The sequence below is a fragment of the Protopterus annectens genome, chromosome 6.part0 (assembly GCF_019279795.1).
Source record: "Protopterus annectens isolate FY-2018-M chromosome 6.part0, PAN1.0, whole genome shotgun sequence".
Lineage (NCBI taxonomy): Eukaryota > Metazoa > Chordata > Ceratodontiformes > Protopteridae > Protopterus > Protopterus annectens.
In genome coordinates, this window is record NC_056737.1 from 43497388 (window position 1) to 43518432 (window position 21045).

At 36.3% G+C, this 21045-nt stretch overlaps 1 protein-coding gene across 4 annotated transcripts in view; it reads right to left on the reverse strand.

Annotated features, from left to right (window-relative positions):
• Positions 1–21045, reverse strand: part of LOC122804151 (pleckstrin homology domain-containing family G member 3-like) — a 1602862-nt gene that overhangs the window by 940972 nt on the left and 640845 nt on the right. For all 4 annotated transcript variants that reach the window (XM_044073839.1, XM_044073837.1, XM_044073836.1 and 1 more), the window contains one exon: positions 16930–16999. In XM_044073839.1, coding sequence (XP_043929774.1) covers positions 16930–16999 — 70 coding nt within the window. The remainder of the gene's footprint in view (positions 1–16929; positions 17000–21045) is intronic.

Genomic DNA, 21045 nt, shown 5'->3' on the forward strand with positions numbered 1-21045 from the left:
GCAAGCAACAGATGGGGCAAATATTTGTTTCACTCCCGCTTGAACAGGTCTGCAAATGCCTGTAGCATCGCCTTGAGTGTAGAGTTTAACCACTTAACAAGACCATACAGACAAGCCATTAGGTCTGACATGAAATTGGCATCTCTGTCAGTCAGTATTTCTTTTGGGAAACCTACTCTGCTGAAAATCTCTAACAAAGCATTTGGCACCTTTTCTGCCTCAATGGAGGACAGAGCCACTGCCTCAGGATATCTGGTAGCATAATCTACTACCACTAGGATATACCTTTTCTCTGTGGAACTTGGGGTACTCAGAGGCACCACAACATCTATAGCTACCCTCTGAAATGGCTCCTCAATCACAGGCAAAGGGATCAAAGGAGCTTTCACCTTGTTTCCTTCCTTGCCTACTTTTTGGCACTACTCACAGGTCCTGCAGTACCCTTTTATATCTCTGGAAATCCTAGGCCAATAAAAGCTCTGCATAATATGTCTCTTGGTATGCCTTATGTCCATATTCTGGAGCATTTCTCCCCGGGCCTCTGCTGAAAACAGGATCTGTGGAACCTAGTTGGACTTTCTCGGTCAACAAATGTTAAATAAATAAATAAATAAATATGACCTGCAAAGTGAATATCATGGATGATGGTAGGCTCTGGGCACTACCAACTGCTGTATTCTCTCACGCTCTAGCCCACCCTCAGGGGTCCACTCTCTATACTGTAACCCTTTGCCCCGGTATACAGATTTGCCTTTTCCTTCACAATCAGGTGGTTCATTGGCTACCTCCCTCAAGCCTTGTAATGTAGGGTCTGAGAGCTGAGCTTGTCTCAACTCTCTCTTTGTAACCCTTCCCAGCTCCCCTTCCACAGGAAGTCTGGTATCCTCTGACAGCTGTACCTCACTGTCAGCCTGGGTACTACTACTCACCTCTGCTCTTGCAGTCACTCTGTCCAATGGAACATCAGCAGCCACAAGCAGCTGTGGCTCACTTTCAGTCTCACTGCTACAGGGTACCTCCCTCCCTGAAGTAACCACCACACCAGTCCTGGCTTCAAATCTGTGGTCTGTCTGGGTCTACCCCAGGCTACCAGACTCACATACTTGTCTCCAAGCCTGACTGTGTGTCACTGCATGCACATAAGGTGCTGCATTATCAAAACATTCCCTATCAGGACAGCTGCAGGGATATCTTCAAACACACCTACTTGATGGCTTCCTTTTCCACCCTCCAATTCAAGGTGAACCCTGGCCAAAGGTATTTGGAATGGGGCCCCTCCTAAAGCTCTGAGTGGAGTAGACTGCTTAAGCAAGTAGTGCTCCTCTTTAATCATTGCAGGCTTCACAGTGGTAAGGACAGAGGCTGTCTCTCTCTTAGCAGTGGCCTCTTTCCCATTTACTAAGATAGGATATAACCTCTTGTGGTAGTTTGGTACCCTTATTGTCTCCAGATAACTTACTGCTGGCATTCTGTCATTCCCACTTACTGGCTCTCCCACCTTTTGTTCCCCAGCTTGCCTCCGTGGACATCTGTGTGCTGCATGGCCCCACTGTTTACATTTAAAACATTTAAGCCTTGGTCCTGGATGTGTACCTGGATTAGTGGCTTCCACTGCTACTGGCGGACTCTGTTGGGGTGGTTTAGGCTGTCCACCATGGGTTCCCTTAGACCCATGAGCAGCACTGGGTATTCCTTTCCTGTGCAGTGATGCCCTGCTTGCTAGGTATAGGTCTCACTTCTTCCCCAAGTCATCTGTAGTATTGCATCGCCTATCTGTTAACCAGATTCTCATGTCCTCAGGCAAAGTGCTAAGGGCTTGTTCTTTCACCAAAAGGTCTGCCAGCCCTTCAAAAGTGGTGACCTGACACCCACTCACCCATCTATGAAAATAAGTGCTTACCTCAGCCATATATTCATACACACTTTCATCTGCCTTGCGTCTATGCTCACAAAACTTTTTCCTATAAGTTTCAGGTGTTAACTTAAAACACTATAACAGACACTGTTTAACAGTATCATAACTTAAGCAAGCAGTATCAGACAATTTAGAAATAGCAGTTACAGCTTTACCATGGAGTAAGGGGGGTCAGAAAATGCACCCAGAGCCCCTTGGTCAACATTATTGAAGCCTGGAACTCTCTTCCTGACAACCTCACTGCCAGCTCTTCTTTTCCCAGTTTCAAATCCCAACTCAGAACTCACCGGCTCTGCCCATGTACTAACCCTGACTAGTTTTCAGTGTCCCACTAGTACTCTCTGTTCTCCTTCAAACAAATCTTACACTAAATCTTTTCTATTCTCATGCATAATTTGTATTCCCCTAGTCTGTACTTTAATTTCTAACTGTTGCTTCTGTAAGAAAATGCTAATGATAATACGATACTTATTTCATTTTTTTTTCTCAATTTAACTACTAAATTTGTAAAGACTGATTTTAATGCCTGTATTTGGAGCTTTTCTCCCCGGGCCTCTGCTGAAAATGGACTTATATCCAGCTGGACCAGCCCGGTAAACAAATGTAAAATAAAATAAAATAAATTATACTGTTTACGTAACCTTTCAAACATATGAATAAAACTGTCAAAATTATCACTCCCTGTAAATTGTGGAAGACATTTACTGACCTTTGTTGCTTCTGGGGTTTGGTCATTCTCCTCCCCATTATCTCCATGACCCTGTGAAGAGTCAGCATCTCCTTCTCACATTGCCTCTGCCTCTCATTTTCTTCAGCTTCTGGATATCGCTGTTTCTCATTTTCCTCAGCCTCCAGACAACTCAGTTTCTCTGCTGCTTCTATTTCCAAATGTTTGTCCTCCAGTTCAAGTCTCTAACTCCAGACAGACTTTTAACTCCTCTGTGGAAAGGCTGAACTGTCCATTTTTGGAGAGTTGTACATCTCCAAGGCCAGTCTGATTGTCCTCCTGGTTGCTATTCTGTGACGGAGCTATGACTAAGGCTGCAACCATCTCTTCTTTAGTCAGGTTGGCATTCACCAGTCTTTTGTCTTGGCACATTCTCAGCTAATTGGCTCCTTGTCAGCTTGCCATACTCCTCTGCTGACATCCTTGCCCGCTCTCCCTGACTAACTAAGCTAACAAAAAAAAAAAAAAAAAACTATTCTGACATGAAACTCTGAATCTTCACTGTGTGGCTGATTGAGAGTACAAACAACTTCCTTAGTGACCACTGTTTACAGGCTACAGGAATACAATATCTACACCACTGAATCCTAATATGTGGATGTCCTACCACTGCAAACCAATTACTATGTGATGTGGATATCGCACCACTGCCCACCAATTAATATCTGATGCCCTAGCACTGGTCCAGTAAACAAGGACACTCAGTCCTCACCACTGACAACAGTGGGGGACATGCACACTGGGAGGATGAAAAGTACACAAACAGTAAAGTGCAATTTCCCCTTAACAGCACACAGAGACAATCAGTCTTGGGCTGGTTTCTCCCTCTTTCTCCAGATCCCCAATAAGACTTTCCACTGGCATAGCTATAGGGTTGAGATCTCAGCTGAGTGGCCAAACCAAGACCTCTAGTAATCTCTCTGTCCAACCAGTGCTTCATGTCCCTGCCCAAGTAGCTGAGACAAACACATTTTGAGGTTTGATTTATATATATATATATATATATATATATATATATATATACACACACACACACACACACACACACACACACACACACACAAACGGGAAAGACTGGCACAGATTTACTAGCTATTCCCCTTTCTGCCCAGACTACAAGGTAGTTTCCACCGCCACCAGCCACTACTTATCAGCTACTTTAAGGCCCTTAGCAAAGAGTGGCCAATCATACTGTGTAATGCTACTATTAATCTAAATGGCAGTTTGACCAAGAGCAAGGGTATTAGTAGTGGCCTGCACAGTGTCATCATATAGATATGCAAGTACTCTATGAGCTTAAATATGTCTCACAAATATCAGCCACAATGATAGGTTTAAATATATTTATATATTTAATAATATGTAATAAAAGAACAAGACAATACTAAATATGTATTCACAGTGACTTCAGAGTTCAAAATCAGAGGAAATATTTAAAACATTGCAGGACAGTCTCAAATAAATACAGAAAACATCTAAACTAATCTTTACTATATTCCTTACTGAATCTAAAAGAAATTACTGTAACCTAGTTAACTTATTTACAGAGTAGGGCAAGTATGGTGAGTGGATGTTGTTGTCAGTTCAAAGACAAAATCTAAAATGCTCAGTCTCTCTCTCTCTCAGAGATTTCTTAAATTAATATTTCAAATATTGCTGCTGGGATACTTGCAGCATGACATCACTTCTTGTCATCTGACTTCAGTTCCCAGGCTCAAAAACAACCATTGAGGTAGCATTTTGCATCTACCTGTGAAAATACATAAACAAAGGCTTTTCCTCAGATGTTTGCAGATCCTGGAAATCTGAAAACAATAGAACACTTCTACATCTCAAGCCTAGTCATTATCTCTCTTTCAAGGTAACACAGAGAGGCCCCTAGTACATTCTGTCTACTGTTGACTGAAACTGAAAGGCAAAATCTCTTTTATTACATGGTTAAATTTCAACTATTTTTTCTGAAGTTTTGCAAGTTAATCTTCTATGTGCCAGTTTCCACTATTAAAACATACAGTGTACATTTACACAGTTACAATATTTTATATATATTTCTGTTCTAATCCAGCAGGGTACACTGTGGTCACAACTCTAAGTTCATTACAGTACAAATCCTTTTCACACACGCTTCTGGAGCAGCAGTTTGATATACACATAACATGCAGTTCTAATACATTTGTAACACAAGCATACAAATCATGTTGACATTCACAACTGACATATAATTATTTACGAAATTCCAGATAGCTGAGCTGGCAGTGTCTCCTTCTGTCACGCTTCTATATAAATCATATTAACATTCACAAATGACATATAATTATTTACAAAATTCCAGACAGCTAAATTGGCAATATTTCCTTTTGTCACAAGGGTAATTAAAAATCCTCCATTTGGATTGAGAGCTGACGGTTTCTTACATCCTGTAGTTTACTAGACACGAAATCTTACTGCTCTGTACAGACGTACATGGTATACATTGTATTCCAGCATTAGAGTTACTACCACTCAGTCATTGTATGAAAAATGTCTAAGTTTGTCTTTTATGTGGTGTTTTACAAATAATGATACATCATCACCTACCTACTTACTAGAGCTCCAAAAATGAAGAGGAAAACTCAGGAATTTGAGATACATGCTTTGCATCTTTAAATCAAATTCTGATAACGGTACACCCAATTTATTGTTGAGACTTCTGTCATATAACAAAAAAAAAAAAACACTTCCACACCCCATGAGTATCTCTACAATGAACTTTAACCTTGTGTAACAAATCGCAAGTGCTTCACCATGCACTAACTGCTGACCAACAAACGGTATATAAAAAAAACAAAAAAAAAAAAATCAAACACGGAATAGTTTATTATGATCTAAGCACTTTCACCTACACATACTACATAGACTTCTTCAGGGATTATTATCTCTGAAGATATTCTTTGCGTTTTTTTGTATACCTTTTGTTGGTCAGCAGTTAGTGCATGGTTGAGCACCTTTGATTTATTACATGAGTTAAAGGTCTGTTGCAGGGACATTCACGAGGTGCAGAACTGTTTTCTCTTTCTGCAGTAAACTGTTAAGGCCAGAAGGAGTCGAGTGGTTACATATAACAAAGAACCTTCATGAATTTTATTTTAAATAATGTGTGTATATTTCAGATTTGGTGCTTCATGCATAGAAAGCCCAATCCCCCAGTTAAATATCTGCATTTATAATGAAGTATACAGACACCTAATTTATTGTCTGCCAACAGTTTCCATATGAATGGGAAACATTGCTTCTAAAAGGTAAAAGGATTGCATTTTAAGGTTCTCTCCAACTTTCCAGTACTGAAACAGAGGAATCATCCACAGATGTTTCAACCCTTAAAAAGAAAGCATACACAATCAAGGCTTATCTTATTCAGGAAGGATGGCAGTTAATAACAGCAGGCTAAAGACTGTCTCTCTCTGTGTGTTTGTGCACGCATACATGCATATGTGGGCATACATGAGGGGGAGAGAGAGATTGTGTGTGTGTTTGCATGCACGCATGTATGGGCATGCATGACGGGGAGAGAGAGTGCTAGAGTGTGTGTGTGTGTGTGTGTGTGTGTGTGTGTGTGTGTGTGTGTGTGTGTGTGTGTGTGTGCATGTGCACATGTGGGCATGCAAGAGTGCTAGTGTGTGTGGGTGTGGATGTGTGTGTGTGTGTGTGTGTGTGGGGGCATGCTTGAGGGGATGAAAGAGTGCTGGTGTGCATGTGTGGATATGCATACACGTGTGGGCATGCATGGGGGAGAGAGCGTATGTGTGTGGGTATGCATGAGGGGGAGAAAGAGTGCATGCTGAGCATATCTAAACAATCCTACCTTGGTTTGTGATTTATTGATCTTTACTGTTAGAAAGAAGTGCGACTGCGAGTGACAGTGAAAAGGAATTGCAACTTTTGTCTGCTGGTCAGAACAACTTTACTATACTTAATTTATTATTTAGTTGTATATTGCTGGTGTGATTTTTTTGTCATAGAAGTTGATTTAAATTCTCTTTGAATTCAGTGGTTACAATATTTTATTCATTTGAGGCTGAATATAGATTCCCTACACGAGTAAGCAATTAACAATTAGCTACTGCACAAATATCTTGTATCGTGTAATAAATGCTATGCATATTAAAAGGCAACAGCAACACTGCTGACCTGTATTCCTCGTGTCAAAAGTTGGATGATTTTCTTACCATTGTTAGAAGTAAATCTAGATTTGATGATGATTGCACTTGTGCAATTGGCATGGTTTGGAGAACTATTGTTTCATATATTAATGACTGGACTGATGAAATAAATACTGTTAGGCAAAGAACAAAGAGAACACATTTAGGAAATGATGCATCTATTGTCTGCAAAAATCATTGAACCTATATGAAACAAGATGATGGCCCTGACAACTTTGGAATTCTGGATGCAAGTATTCAGCAATCTGAGGATCCAGTTTGTTTAGAAGTAAAAAAAAAAAAAGAAAAAAAGGAAGTTCACAACAAATAAGGCAGAAAAAGAAACTGATTAATGACTGTAAAGGAAAGAGAATACGCACTGAAAAGGACACTGCTTTGTTATGTAACACACAGGTTACAGGGAATGGTGATATTTTTCTATCAGAAAACCTTCAGTCTACAGAAAAATGCATCATTTTTTCCAACAGAGAAGGTATAAATAAGAGGCAAGGTGCAGGTGAAAAGGAAGAAATCAAAATTGAACGTGGAAGGATTGAAGAACATTACTGTTAGAAAAAAAGAGAAAGACAGATGTTGACTGCATGGCTCAAGCTGTGAATTTTCAGTGCAAGCTGGATGAGAATTTAATACACAATGAAAACAGTGGAATTAATAAGACTAATGGTGATGAAGACCTATCCTTCGTAACAATTGATAGAGCAGATATTACTGTATTAGAAGCTGAAGATTCTTCAGAGCTGGACAGCAAATATATTCTTGTAACTGGAGATTCAATTATTAGAGGAACTGATACTTATATTTGCAAAGATAATGATCATCAAATAGTGTTATGCTTGCTAGGAGCAAACATAGATGATGTGAGACAAGCTTTGGAATGCCTTAATGTAAGGAACTACGGATCAGTTTTTATTCATGTTGGTATAAATTATGTCATCCGCAAGGATTCTCTGACTGTTAGTAGAGAACTGACAGCCTTCTTAGCTAGTATAGCTTGTACTGGTGGCAGGACATATTTTTCACAAATCACCTATAGAAAGGATAGTCAGGGCACTGTGAATGAAAAGATTTTTTTAGGTAAATACCCACAAGGAAAAAATGTCTTGTTTTAAAATTTGGAAATGTGTAGAGCATCCAAGCCTAGTTTTGGGCACACGTGTTCAGACAGGATGATGTGCATTTATTTGTCAAGATCAGGGAAGAGAAATTTTGCAGCAGATATTTTGCAATATTTGACAAACACTAGGTAGGATTTTTGCCATGTCGAAAATTTAACAGTTCACAGATAGCAACATTTGCTTTTGGAGCTTTTCTCCCTGGGCCTCCACCAAAAATGGGCTCTGCTTGGCCCAGTGGACTTCCCCGGTCATCAGAATGGAAATAAAATAAAATACATAAAAGTATCTTTGCCTTTCTGTAATTTTCATTGACTAGTCTGCCCAAATACCCATGCCCATTGAGTGGTCACCCAAATTCTTGCACAGAGCGTCAGCAGCAATATTTCTAGAAAAGGGCATCAGCTCAAGTAGTAACTATTGTGAAAGTATTGTTCTACCTTTTCTTCTTCCAAGCCTACCATCAATATTCAAGGGAGCTGTAATGAAACAAATCCATTCTAGCAAGACCAGCAGAGGAATCTCTTTCTTGTAATTATACTGTGAATTTTCCTGTAGATTTTTATATGAGAGGAGCTGGTTCTAAAAGGAGGTCAAAGGCAGTTGACCCTGAACATGCTGACATCAGTTCCACTGCAGCTTGTGAACATGAGTGATTTTCAAGCTAAACTCTCCTACTATGAAATCATAATGAAACAGAACAAATTCACATGAAGAATACAAAATAGGGGAGGCAAAGTCTTACTCTTGTTCGTAGTCAGCCAAAAATGACCTGTTACCCGAAAGAAGGCATTGTCTGGTATGGCATGCAGTCTAGTCCTTTCTGGTGCAAACATTCCAGCATTAAATGTAGATATTGCTGAAAAGTATAGCAAGAAAAAGCCAGTCAGTGCAAAAAAAGAACCAGTTTCACCTAGAAGGCTCTGTCATCTTAGGATAAGTTGATGACAACTTCTAGATAAAATGAGTTATTTTTCTTGCTAAAGTAGATCTTTGAGCCTTATCAGTTTGTGGTGGACTTGTGACTTACAAATTACTTGAACTTTATACTGCTGAAAAGTACCATTAAGGCCATCTCCAGCTTCTTTTAAGAAAGTCATTGTGAGACTTTAACTGAAACCTCCAAATGTTCACCAATTAGAAGTCTTGGATTAGGTAAAAAAGAAACAGAAATAGAACTGAAAAATGAATGAAACAATGTGTAAACATAAAGTAAAATGGAAGGTACCATTCAAATTCATGACAACCTGGGTGGCTGTCAAGAAAAATTTGAAGGTGGTAACTGATATCTATGCTTCTGGAAGTTCTGGTGAATAAGCAAATGTTATTATTAACAGAATATCTTTGTCAGACCACGAATTAAGCAATAACACATGAATCACTAAGAACGCTAAAATTTAATGAGAAGCTTTCGGGCTATCCACCCTTCATCAGCACATAAAATAAATGAAATTTCCAAGCTTTTAAATAGAGGTTCATTTAAAATCACATGATCCAGCCAGCCTACCAATATTATTCTTTTAAAACAATCAGATATTAGCATCAATTTACATTACATACATTCAAGGAATTATATATACATATAAAAAAAAAAAATATATATATATATATATATATATATGTATATATATATGTACACATACATATGTATGTGCATACATGAGCATAAAACAAATATAAATATAAACCAAATCAAATATTGTCTCTCTGTCTTTTTACCAATACTGGCTTTAAACTAACAGTACTATTTAAGCCTGGTGATGAATCTGCCTGCAACCTAACAATACATTCATACTCTCTCAATTCAAGCTCATTGTTTATATCACCCCCTCTTGGATTCATTATTACACTTATACCCCTAAACTTAAATGTGTGCGTGTTGAACTCCAAAATGTGTTTAAAAAGACCATTATTTGGTACTTTCCTTTTTATTTCTGACTTATGCTCAATTATACGGTCTTTTAATTTTCTCATCGTTTTTCCTATTATAAAATGCCGTAGACATTGTGCATGTTGCTAAATATACTAGTTTTACTGTATTACAATTTACAAAACAATTGAAACTGAACTTCTCTTTAGTGACTGGATGTTGGTAAAACTCATTCTTGTCAAGAACATCCATGCAACAAGTGCAGTTAAAACATTTATATGTTCCCTTTTTACAATGTGGGGTTACATCTTTATTTTTAAAATCTTTATAACATAGCATTTTTTTTAATGTTTCCTCATTCCTAAAAGCAAATTTTGGTTTTAAGCCTACCAAGTCCTTTATTTCTGATGACGCCAATAGAATTATCCAATTTTTCTTTATAATGTCACACACTTCTTTTGTGTTACCATTAAATATAGTTACATATCTCAATACACTTCTATCATTATTCTGGTGCTCTTCTTCTGTTACTGGCAAAGAATTCCTACCAAATATGGGCCTATACCTATCCTTCCTACCTAAGAAGACCTCATCATATATCATATTTACATTATGTACAGGATAACCATTCCTAATAAATTCATCCTTCATCAATTTTGCTTGATCTTTAAAATTATTGTCCTCTGTATTCAGTTTGCTAACTCTTATCAATTGTGATTTGAGAATACCTTTAAATGTGTGTGGAGCATGCATACTACTTCTTTTCAGATACCTATTTGCATGCACATCCTTCCTATAAATCATAGTTTCAATTTTATCAAATTTTTTATATATATTCACATCTAGGAACACTATATTCTCAGATGAAAAAGTAATTTTAAACTTTAAAAAACTTGTGGTTGCATTTAAATATGTAACATAACTTTTTAAGTCTAGATCAGTGCCTTTCCAAATGAAGAAACAATCATCCACAAATCTACAATACGATTTTACATTATTATTAAGCTCATTATAATCAATTAGTACATATTGCTTTTCCCATTGATAAAGCACTAAATTTACAAATGTATTTGCTACTGGTGTGCCCATGGCTACACCAGTAGTTTGCAAACATGGCACACCATCAAAACTGAACACATTCTTTGTCAAAACCATTTCTAAAAGCATACAGATATTTTCTACTTCTATTGATTGTAAATCTGTTTCCGTACAAAGAAAACTTCTTATTGCTTCCACCCCATAGTCTATCGGAATAACTGTAAATAAAGAGGTTATATCCAATGTTACAAAAAAAAATCTTGACATACATCATTCTCATACCATTCAGAAAGCTTTCCAAGACAATGCATAGTGTCTTTTAGGATACTAGTACACTTAAATAGGTATCTAGCCAGTTTGCCCTGCAAATATTTTGATATAGGTTCCGTTATCCATCCTTTGCCTGAAACTATAGGCCTCAATGGTGGATCTTTTATAGATTTATGAATCTTAGGAATCCCATATATTTGTGGTACTTTAGGGCAAGGCACTGAAAAATAGTTAAACAAATCTATAGATATGTCTTGATTTAATTGCATATCATAAATCATCATGTTTACCTCTGAAATATAATTCTTTATCTCTATGAATGTTAATTGTTTAAACGTTATGGGGTCTGCTAGAAAAATTTCTAAACTTATCAATATATTCTATCTTATTCATTATCACTGTTGCCCCACCTTTGTCCGCTTGCTTTATTATTATGTTATCATTCCCTTTCAAACTTTTAAGAGCTTTATATTCTTTAAAAGACAAATTGTAGCTCACCTTTCTATATCGTTTCATATATAAAGATCTAAGTTCCTTTTCAACTATACTTAAGAAAGCTAAAACTACAGGACAAAGCTGTGGTATAAAAGTACTTAATTTTTTATAACTATGGTTATCATACTCATATTGTTTAAAAATCAATTTTAACGTTAAATTCCTAGCAAACAACTTAGTGTCAGTTATTGCTTTCACAATATTATCTCTAGCAAATGGAATGAATTTTAAACCATTTGCTAGTAGGTCATAGTCATCATTTGTTAACTGTAGATCAGATAAATCTACAGTACCTTTTATTAGACGAACTGTCTCATTTAACGGCAAACATTTTTGCTGGATGGTAACGGACTGTTGTTTTCACTCCCTAGCGTTACATGATGGAGCTGTTTCTGCACCGGACGCCTTTCCGGCAACTGTTTGTTTTGTATTAGTACCTTCTCCGGTTGTTTTAAACGAAAGGGCAAAAAAGCAGATATTTCCATTTGTTTTGTTTTATCCTTTAAATCTGTCGTAGGAGTTAGCTGCGAATGTTCAACCGTGACGCTTGTGCACTTGATGAATCACTTCAGACTGCTTCCTCTAATACAATTACACTCTTTGAAGAGGAATCTTGCACATGCTGGTTGGATAGAACGCATGGTGAGCTCGACGTACTTGTTTCTTGATTGGACGAGGGCCCTATCGGCGTTCGCGGCAGTTCAAAATCATCAAGTTGGTCTAACCCCCTGGAAACATTTCCTTTATTCTTCACATTCACTACATTTTTATTAACTGTGTTGTTGTTTCGTTTATATTCAGTCCTCGGCCATGAAAAGATGTGGCCGTTTTTGAAGTCAGCCAAATCACGCTTTAATTTATATTTCTTTTTCATTTCAAGTCTATTATCCAAAGCCTGCACATGCTCTAGAAATGCTTGATATTGCTCATTATGATAGTCTGATGTTAATTTGTTCAATATTTAATTCTCCAGTTTTACAATTTCATCTATTAAATCGTTCTCAATGCTCTCAAAAAATGTATTCATCAATTTCATGTAGTTAGCACTCAGTTCTAAGTTCAACTGCTGCCATTAAATTAATAATTCTTGATATGTATTACCATAGGATGGCATTTTCAAAATGCGTAGTCCGCGTGGTATCACTCCCAACTCCAAATAAGCTGAGAAGCTCAATCGCTGCCATTGGAGTTGTTTGTAAGTGTTAACTTTCTTCTCTAATATATTTAGTGAATTGCTGAACTCACCCAGACTCTGGTCAGCGATTACCTCCTGGGTTGCAGCAAAAGTTGATTGCAATAAAGGATTGCTAGTCTTATGTAGTAATCTCTTAATTGATGTATTCATCTCGTTTCCACAAGAACTATAACCATAGCTGGCTTGATCTCCCTCCTAGTTCAGCATTTATAGTATCACAGAAAAAATAATATTATTAACAGAATCTCTTTGTCAGACCACGAATTAAGCAATAACACACGAATCACTAAGAACGCTAACATTTAATGAGAAGCTTTTGGGCTATCCACCCTTCCATCAGCACATAAAATCAATGAAATTTCCAAGCTTTTAAATAGAGGTTCATTTAAAATCACATGATCTAGCCAGCCTACCAATATTATTCTTTTAAAACAATCAGATATTAGCATCAGTTTACATTACGTACATTCAAGGAATTATATATACATATAAAAAAAAAAAAAAAATATATATATATATATATATATATATATATATATATGTGTATACATACATATGTATGTGCATACATGAACATAAAACAAATATAAATATAAATATAAACCAAATCAAATATTGTCTCTCTGTCTTTTTACAATACTGGCTTTAAACTAACAGTACTATTTAAGCCTGGTGGTGAATCTGCCTGCAACCTAACAATCCATTCATACTCTCTCAATTCAAGCTCATTGTTTATATCACCCCCTCTTGGATTCGTTGTTATTACACTTATACACCTCGTCCAATCAAGAAACACATACGTTGAGCTCAACATGCATTCTATCCAACCAGCATGTGCAAGATTCCTCTTCAAAGAGTGTAATTGTATTAGAGGAATCAGTCGTAAGTGATTCATCAAGTGCACAAGCGTTCACGGTTGAACATTCGCAGCTAACTCCTACGACAGATTTAAAAGATAAAACAAAACAAATGGAAATATCTGCTTTTTTGCCCTTTCGTTTAAAACAACCAGAGAAGGTACTAATACAAAACAAACAGTTGCCGGAAAAGAGTCCGGTGCAGAAACAGCTCCATCAAGTAACGCTAGGAGTGAAGAGGAAAAACAGCAGTCCGTTACCATCCAGCAAAAATGTTTGCCATTAAATGAGACAGTTTGTCTAATAAAAGGTACTGTAAATTTATCTGATCTACAGTTAACAAATGATGACTATGACCTACTAGCAAATGGTTTAAAATTCATTCCATTTGCTAGAGATAATATTGTGAAAGCAATAACTGATGCTAAGTTGTCTGCTAGGAATTTAACGTTAAAATTGATTTTTAAACAATATGAGTATGATAACCATAGTTATAAAAAATTAAGTACTTTTATACCACAGCTTTGTCCTGTAGTTTTAGCTTTCTTAAGTATAGTTGAAAAGGAACTTAGATCTTTATATATGAAATGATATAGAAAGGTGAGCTACAATTTGTCTTTTAAAGAATATAAAGCTCTTAAAAGTTTGAAAGGGAATGATAACATAATAATAAAGCAAGCGGACAAAGGTGGGGCAACAGTGATAATGAATAAGATAGAATATATTGATAAGTTTAGAAATTTTCTAGCAGACCCCATAACGTTTAAACAATTAACATTCATAGAGATAAAGAATTATATTTCAGAGGTAAACATGGTGATTTATGATATGCAATTAAATCAAGACATACTATTTTTCAGTGCCTTGCCCTAAAGTACCACAAATATATGGGATTCCTAAGATTCATAAATCTATAAAAGATCCACCATTGAGGCCTATAGTTTCAGGCAAGATGGATAACGGAACCTATATCAAAATATTTGCAGGGCAAACTGGCTAGATACCTATTTAAGTGTACTAGTATCATAAAAGACACTATGCATTTTCTTGGAAAGCTTTCTGAATGGTATGAGCATGATGTTTGTCAAGATTTTTTGTTTGTAACATTGGATATAACCTCTTTATTTACAGTTATTCTGATAGACTATGGGGTGGAAGCAATAAGAAGTTTTCTTTGTTCGGAAACAGATTTACAATCAAAAGAAGTAGAAAATATCCATATGTTTTTAGAAATGGTTTTGACAAAGAATGTGTTCATTTTTGATGGTGTGCCATATTTGCAAACTACTGTTGTAGCCATGGGCACACCAGTAGCAAATACATTTGCAAATTTAGTGCTTTATCAATGGGAAAAGCAATATGTACTAAGTGATTATAATGAGTTTAATAATAATGTAAAATCGTATTGTAGATTTGTGGATGATTGTTTCTTCATTTGGAAAGGCACTGATCTAGACTTAAAAAGTTATGTTACATATTTAAATGCAACCACAAGTTTTTTAAAGTTTAAAATGACTTTTTCACACACATTTAAAGGTATTCTCAAATCACAATTGATAAGAGTTAGCAAACTGAATACAGAGGACAATAACTTTAAAGATCAAGCAAAATTGATGAAGGATGAATTTATTAGGAATGGTTATCTGGTACATAATGTGAATATGATATATGACGAGGTCTTCTTAGATAGGAAGGATAGGTATAGGCCCATATTTGGTAGGAATTCTTTGCCAGTAACAGAAGAAGAGCACCAGAATAATGATAGAAGTGTATTGAGATATGTAACTACATTTAATGGTAACACAAAAGAAGTGTGTGACATTATAAAGAAAAATTGGATAATTCTATTGGCGTCATCAGAAATAAAGGACTTGGTAGGCTTAAAACCAAAATTTGCTTTTAGGAATGAGGAAACATTAAAACAAATGCTATGTTATAAAGATTTTAAAAATAAAGATGTAACCCCACATTGTAAAAAGGGAACATATAAATGTTTTAACTGCACTTGTTGCATGGATGTTCTTGACAAGAATGAGTTTTACCAACATCCAGTCACTAAAGAGAAGTTCAATTTCAACTGTTTTGTAAATTGTAATACAGTAAAACTAGTATATTTAGCAACATGCACAATTGTGTATGGCATTTTATATAGGAAAAAGATGAGAAAATTAAAAGACCGTATAATTGAGCATAAGTCAGAAATAAAAAGGAAAGTACCAAATAATGGTCTTTTTAAACACATTTTGGAGTTCAACACGCACACATTTAAGTTTAGGGGTATAAGTGTAATAATGAATCCAAGAGGGGGTGATATAAACAATGAGCTTGAATTGAGAGAGTATGAATGTATTGTTAGGTTGCAGGCAGATTCACCACCAGGCTTAAATAGTACTGTTAGTTTAAAGCCAGTATTGGTAAGAAGACAGAGACAATATTTGATTTGGTTTATATTTATATTTGTTTTATGTTCTTGTATGCACATACATATGTATGTATACATATACATATATATATATATATAGATATATATATATATATATATATATATTTTATATATATATATATATATATATATATAGATATAGATATATATATATATATATATATATATATATATATATATATATATATATATATAATTCCTTGAATGTACGTAATGTAAATTGATGCTAATATCGGATTGTTTTAAAAGAATAATATTGGTAGACTGGCTAGATCATGTGATTTTAAATGAACCTCTATTTAAAAGCTTGGAAATTTCATTGATTTTATGTGCTGATGAAGGGTGGATAGCCCGAAAGCTTCTCATTAAATGTTAGCGTTCTTAGTGATTCGTGTGTTATTGAATAAGCAAATGTTCCCTGACAAGAACTGGTGAGGGTTACCTTCTGTAGCTGTCCTTAAAGAAATACCAGGAAACTCAAAAGAGCAATTACTCAACTTAACTAGGTACTACAATGCTAAATAAATTTTGACAAATAAGACTAAAAAGGAAGAGAAACAATAATGTTGTTTATATGCCAAATGGGTCATCTATGTTTTTAACTCAGTAGACTTTTTCTATGTGCAAAAGTACATCTCCCACCCACCTGATTTACATCAGATGTTTTATAATTATACTTAAATCACATATTTCAAATTGCAAAGCAAACTACTTGATAAATATATTTGTCCATTTTACACTGACATTCTGCTATAGGGAGACGCAGAATAAACACTGAAAGAATCACTGACAATTTGGATTTGCTTACCTTTTCAACAAAGCATCTAGCAACCTTGACAGGGTCATCATCACATTTCTCCAGTTCTTGCAGGAGTTCACTGTGGGTCATAAAAAGAAGAAAACCATTAAACTATGACAAATCACATCAAAAAGTAGTGCATTCATCTAATGCAGAGCTGGCATTCCCTACCCAAGTATTAAAGGCTACTACTAGTATAATTAGTGGCGGTCCATCGCATTTAAAGAAGTTCCATTTCCAATACTCACAATGCTGTGTGCCTCATGAAATAATGTTACAATAGTATATTCACAGTCAATACTACTCCATTCACAAATACACCTACCACTCCTGTCACATGCCTTTCATGTACTTCTTCATTCAGTGCAATGTGCAGTTACTTTCTCAGTCTTTCCCATTTCTCTTCTAGATGTTTTAAAATATATTTTTAAAAACAACAAAAATACTTCTAATTTGCTGTTTTTCAGTGCATGGTATCTCGCAGTCCGATATGAGGACTACTTTGGGTCTGTGACATAAGCAAAACATGCTGGAGGGACAGGTGTGTGTCTCAGAGATTACCCCTTCTCTGTAACAGAGCTCTTCACTAAGCCTGTTCAACTGCAGTTTGGACCAATGGATGGGAAATTGCAAATTCACCCCTGGCTTGTTGCCCGTGTCCCTTATGGACAAGACAAATTGTAGATACCCTAACGCACAGGCATATATCAAAGCTGTTCTAGTCCTTAGGTATTGATAATTGGGAAAATTTGGGCACAAGTGGGTATGCTTAAAAAGTCTCTAGGGCCGTTAAGCTAGTAACCACCTAAGATCTTCTAACTCATGAATTCCTATTGCTATTGTAATTAAAAAATACCTTCCACTGGAAAAGGAACTGCACGTTTGCTCTTAATACTATTTTCTTCATCTAAAACAAGTATACACTTCAAATAAAATTGTACCTGCTTTACGCACTGTTAATAGCAACCATTATCCATTGTGCCCTTGCAATGCCACCTATAGACTCTCATAAGATACTTTCATTTTAGTAGCAGTTCTTTCATCAGCACATAGTTAATTGGGCAGGCTGTTTTTTTCCAAATCTACAGCTATAGCCACATTCTGAACAGCTAACACCAACTCTTAATCATCTCTATTGCACGAATAAACAAATGTAAAATAAAACTAAAAACAAGAAAGAAAGAAATAAAAATGTTATGCCCCTGCTTCATTACCTCCTTTTAGCTCCCATAGTCATACCGATGAGCATAATTCTTATCATAATCATGCAAAGAACTAACATTTCTTCATAAAAAAGGTTATCTGGTAATCCATAACAGACAGTTCACTATGTGTTTTCACAATTCATTTTCATCCAGCTGCACCACCACTGCCTCAAATGGAATTCCTCAGCATAAAATATTACTAAGGGGCATATCTCTCTCAGCACTGCAACTATCACAAGACTGCATTCCTCACAATCACAGCATGGTATCCTCACTCAGCATTACAGCAATCAGAACATGATATCCTCACTCAGAATCCCAACCATCGCAACATGGTAGCCTCACAATCACAACATGGTATCCTCACTCAGCACTACAACAATCGCAACACAGTATCCACATTCAGCATCGCAACAATCACAACATGATGATATCACTGAGCATCTCAAACATCAAAACATGGTATCCTCACAATCACAGCATGGTATCCTCATTCATCATCGCAACAATCACAACATGGTGTCTTTACTCAGCACTGCATCAATCACAACATGGATCCTTACTCAACACCACAACAATCACAACATAGTTATCCTCATTCAGTACAATGACAATCGTAATATGGTATCCTTACACAACACCATAAATATCACAACACAATATTCTCTCTCAGCACTACAATTACCACAATAAGGTATCCTCAGTTAGTAACATAACTTCCCCAATATGGCATCCTCACTCAGCTCTCCAACTATCACAACACTCACAATAACAATATAGCACCCTCAGTCAGCATCACAACACAGTATCCTTATTCAGTACCATGACCATCATAGTATGGTATACTAACACATCACCACAACAATCACAACACAATATTCTCTTTCTCTCTCTCCCTCCCTCCATCAGCACTACAGTTATCACAATAAGGTAATCCTCAAGTCAGCAACACAACATGGGATCCTCACTCAGCTCTGCAACTATTACAACATGGCATCCTCACAATCAAGCATGGCGTTCTCACTCAGCACTGTGGTTATAACAGTATGGAGACCTCATTTAGTAACAATCTTCCAAATGGTCTGCTTACTCAGATAATATCCATATTCATCGCTGCCACTTCTCACAAGGAATTCAAAGTTAACAGTGCCACTAACCAACATGTTATCATTAACAAACTACCAATATCTAAAAAGTTTTTCATGCTAGTCTTCAGTCTCCTTATACCAGAAGTATCTCTCAGTCAGCATTATCACTACCCACAAAATGTATTTTCAGCTTGCACTGCTGATATGCCAAATGCTGTCCACATTTGTATTGTTATAACTGTTGAATATATCCCCTCTAAGTACAGGTATACCCCAATGGCATTCCTATTCAGCACTGCACAATTTTAAACGGTTGCCATAAGTAACTTACATCAACTTGTATCTTCAAACAGCACTACCATTACACAAAAAGTCTCCTCAATTAAGCATTGATATGATCCCAAATGATACAGCAGTCACCTAACACCTCCACCCAAGATATGACCACAGACAGCTCTGTCACCAGGATAATATGTGTGTGTGTGTGTGTGTGTGTGTGTGTGTGTGTGTGTGTGTGTGTATATATATATATATATATATATATATATATATATATATATATAGGTTCCATACACTAGATCAAATTTTCACTAATTTGAAATAGTTCATGGAATGCTCACTGCAGCGAAAGTGCACTTAATCGAAAGTGCACTTACGCGAAGTTCAGTACAATGTACGGGTGTTGTACTGAACTTCCATGCAGTACTCACGGACCTTAGGGTTAGGGCATGGGTCATAGTACCATGACCTGTGCCCTAACCCTAAGGTCCATGACGACTGCAGCGCAGAGAAGGACATAGCAATGTCCTCCACTATGGTGCAATAGTCACAAAACTTAGGGTTAGGGCATGGGTTAGGGTAAGGGGATAGCTTTACTACCTATCCCCTTACTCTAACCCATGCCCTAACCCTAAGGTCCGTGACTATCACACCATAGTGGGGGACATAGCTTGTTTTTTATGTCCCCCACTGTGCTGCTGTGTTTTCGGTGAAGTGCACTTACGCAAAAGTTCACTTTCGTTAAAGTGAACTTTCGCAGAAGTGAGGCTTCCTATTACAAGTTCGAAGTAGTGAACTTTCGTTCTTGTAATAGGAATCCATACATATATGTGTGTGTATATATATATATATATATATATATATATGTATATATATATATATTTTTTTTATATGGATCCCTTTCAGTTGATCGAGTTTTCAAAAATTTGAAATTCAGATTTAAATTTACCATTTCCCTCAATGTAGACAAGAGTTGGTATATATAATTAGCAGGGGGTGTGGGGGTGCAGGGGGGGCTTGCCCCCTTACAAAACCATTAAAAAAGATAGATTTTTGTGTTTTTTATTAATGTTCAAGTTTCAGAAATTATAGCATATCGTCTCTCTCACATGAATTTTACATTTCGGAAAACTAAGTCAACTGACATCTCTCTCTCTCTTTCTCATTTTATATATATATATATATATATATATATATATATATATATATATATATATATATACATACATGGATCACCTTCATCGCGTCAACTTTCATAAAAGCAAGACCACAGTATCGAATCTTTAAAATCACGAACTTCCGGAACATTGTATTTTCTCACCATGAATGTTACCACTTGGCCAACATGGTGAACTTTGCCCTTGTCTCTATGATGTGTGATCTTGGAGTTGGTATATTTAGTTAGGGGGGTGCGGGGGGCAAAGCCCCACACTTTGTTGGGTTTAATTTGCTTAAGTTTGTAATTTTATTGTTGGTGGCCAAGTGGCAACTTTCCCAGTGAGAAAATATGATGTTCTAGGAGTTCGTGATTTTAAAGATTCGACACTGTGGTC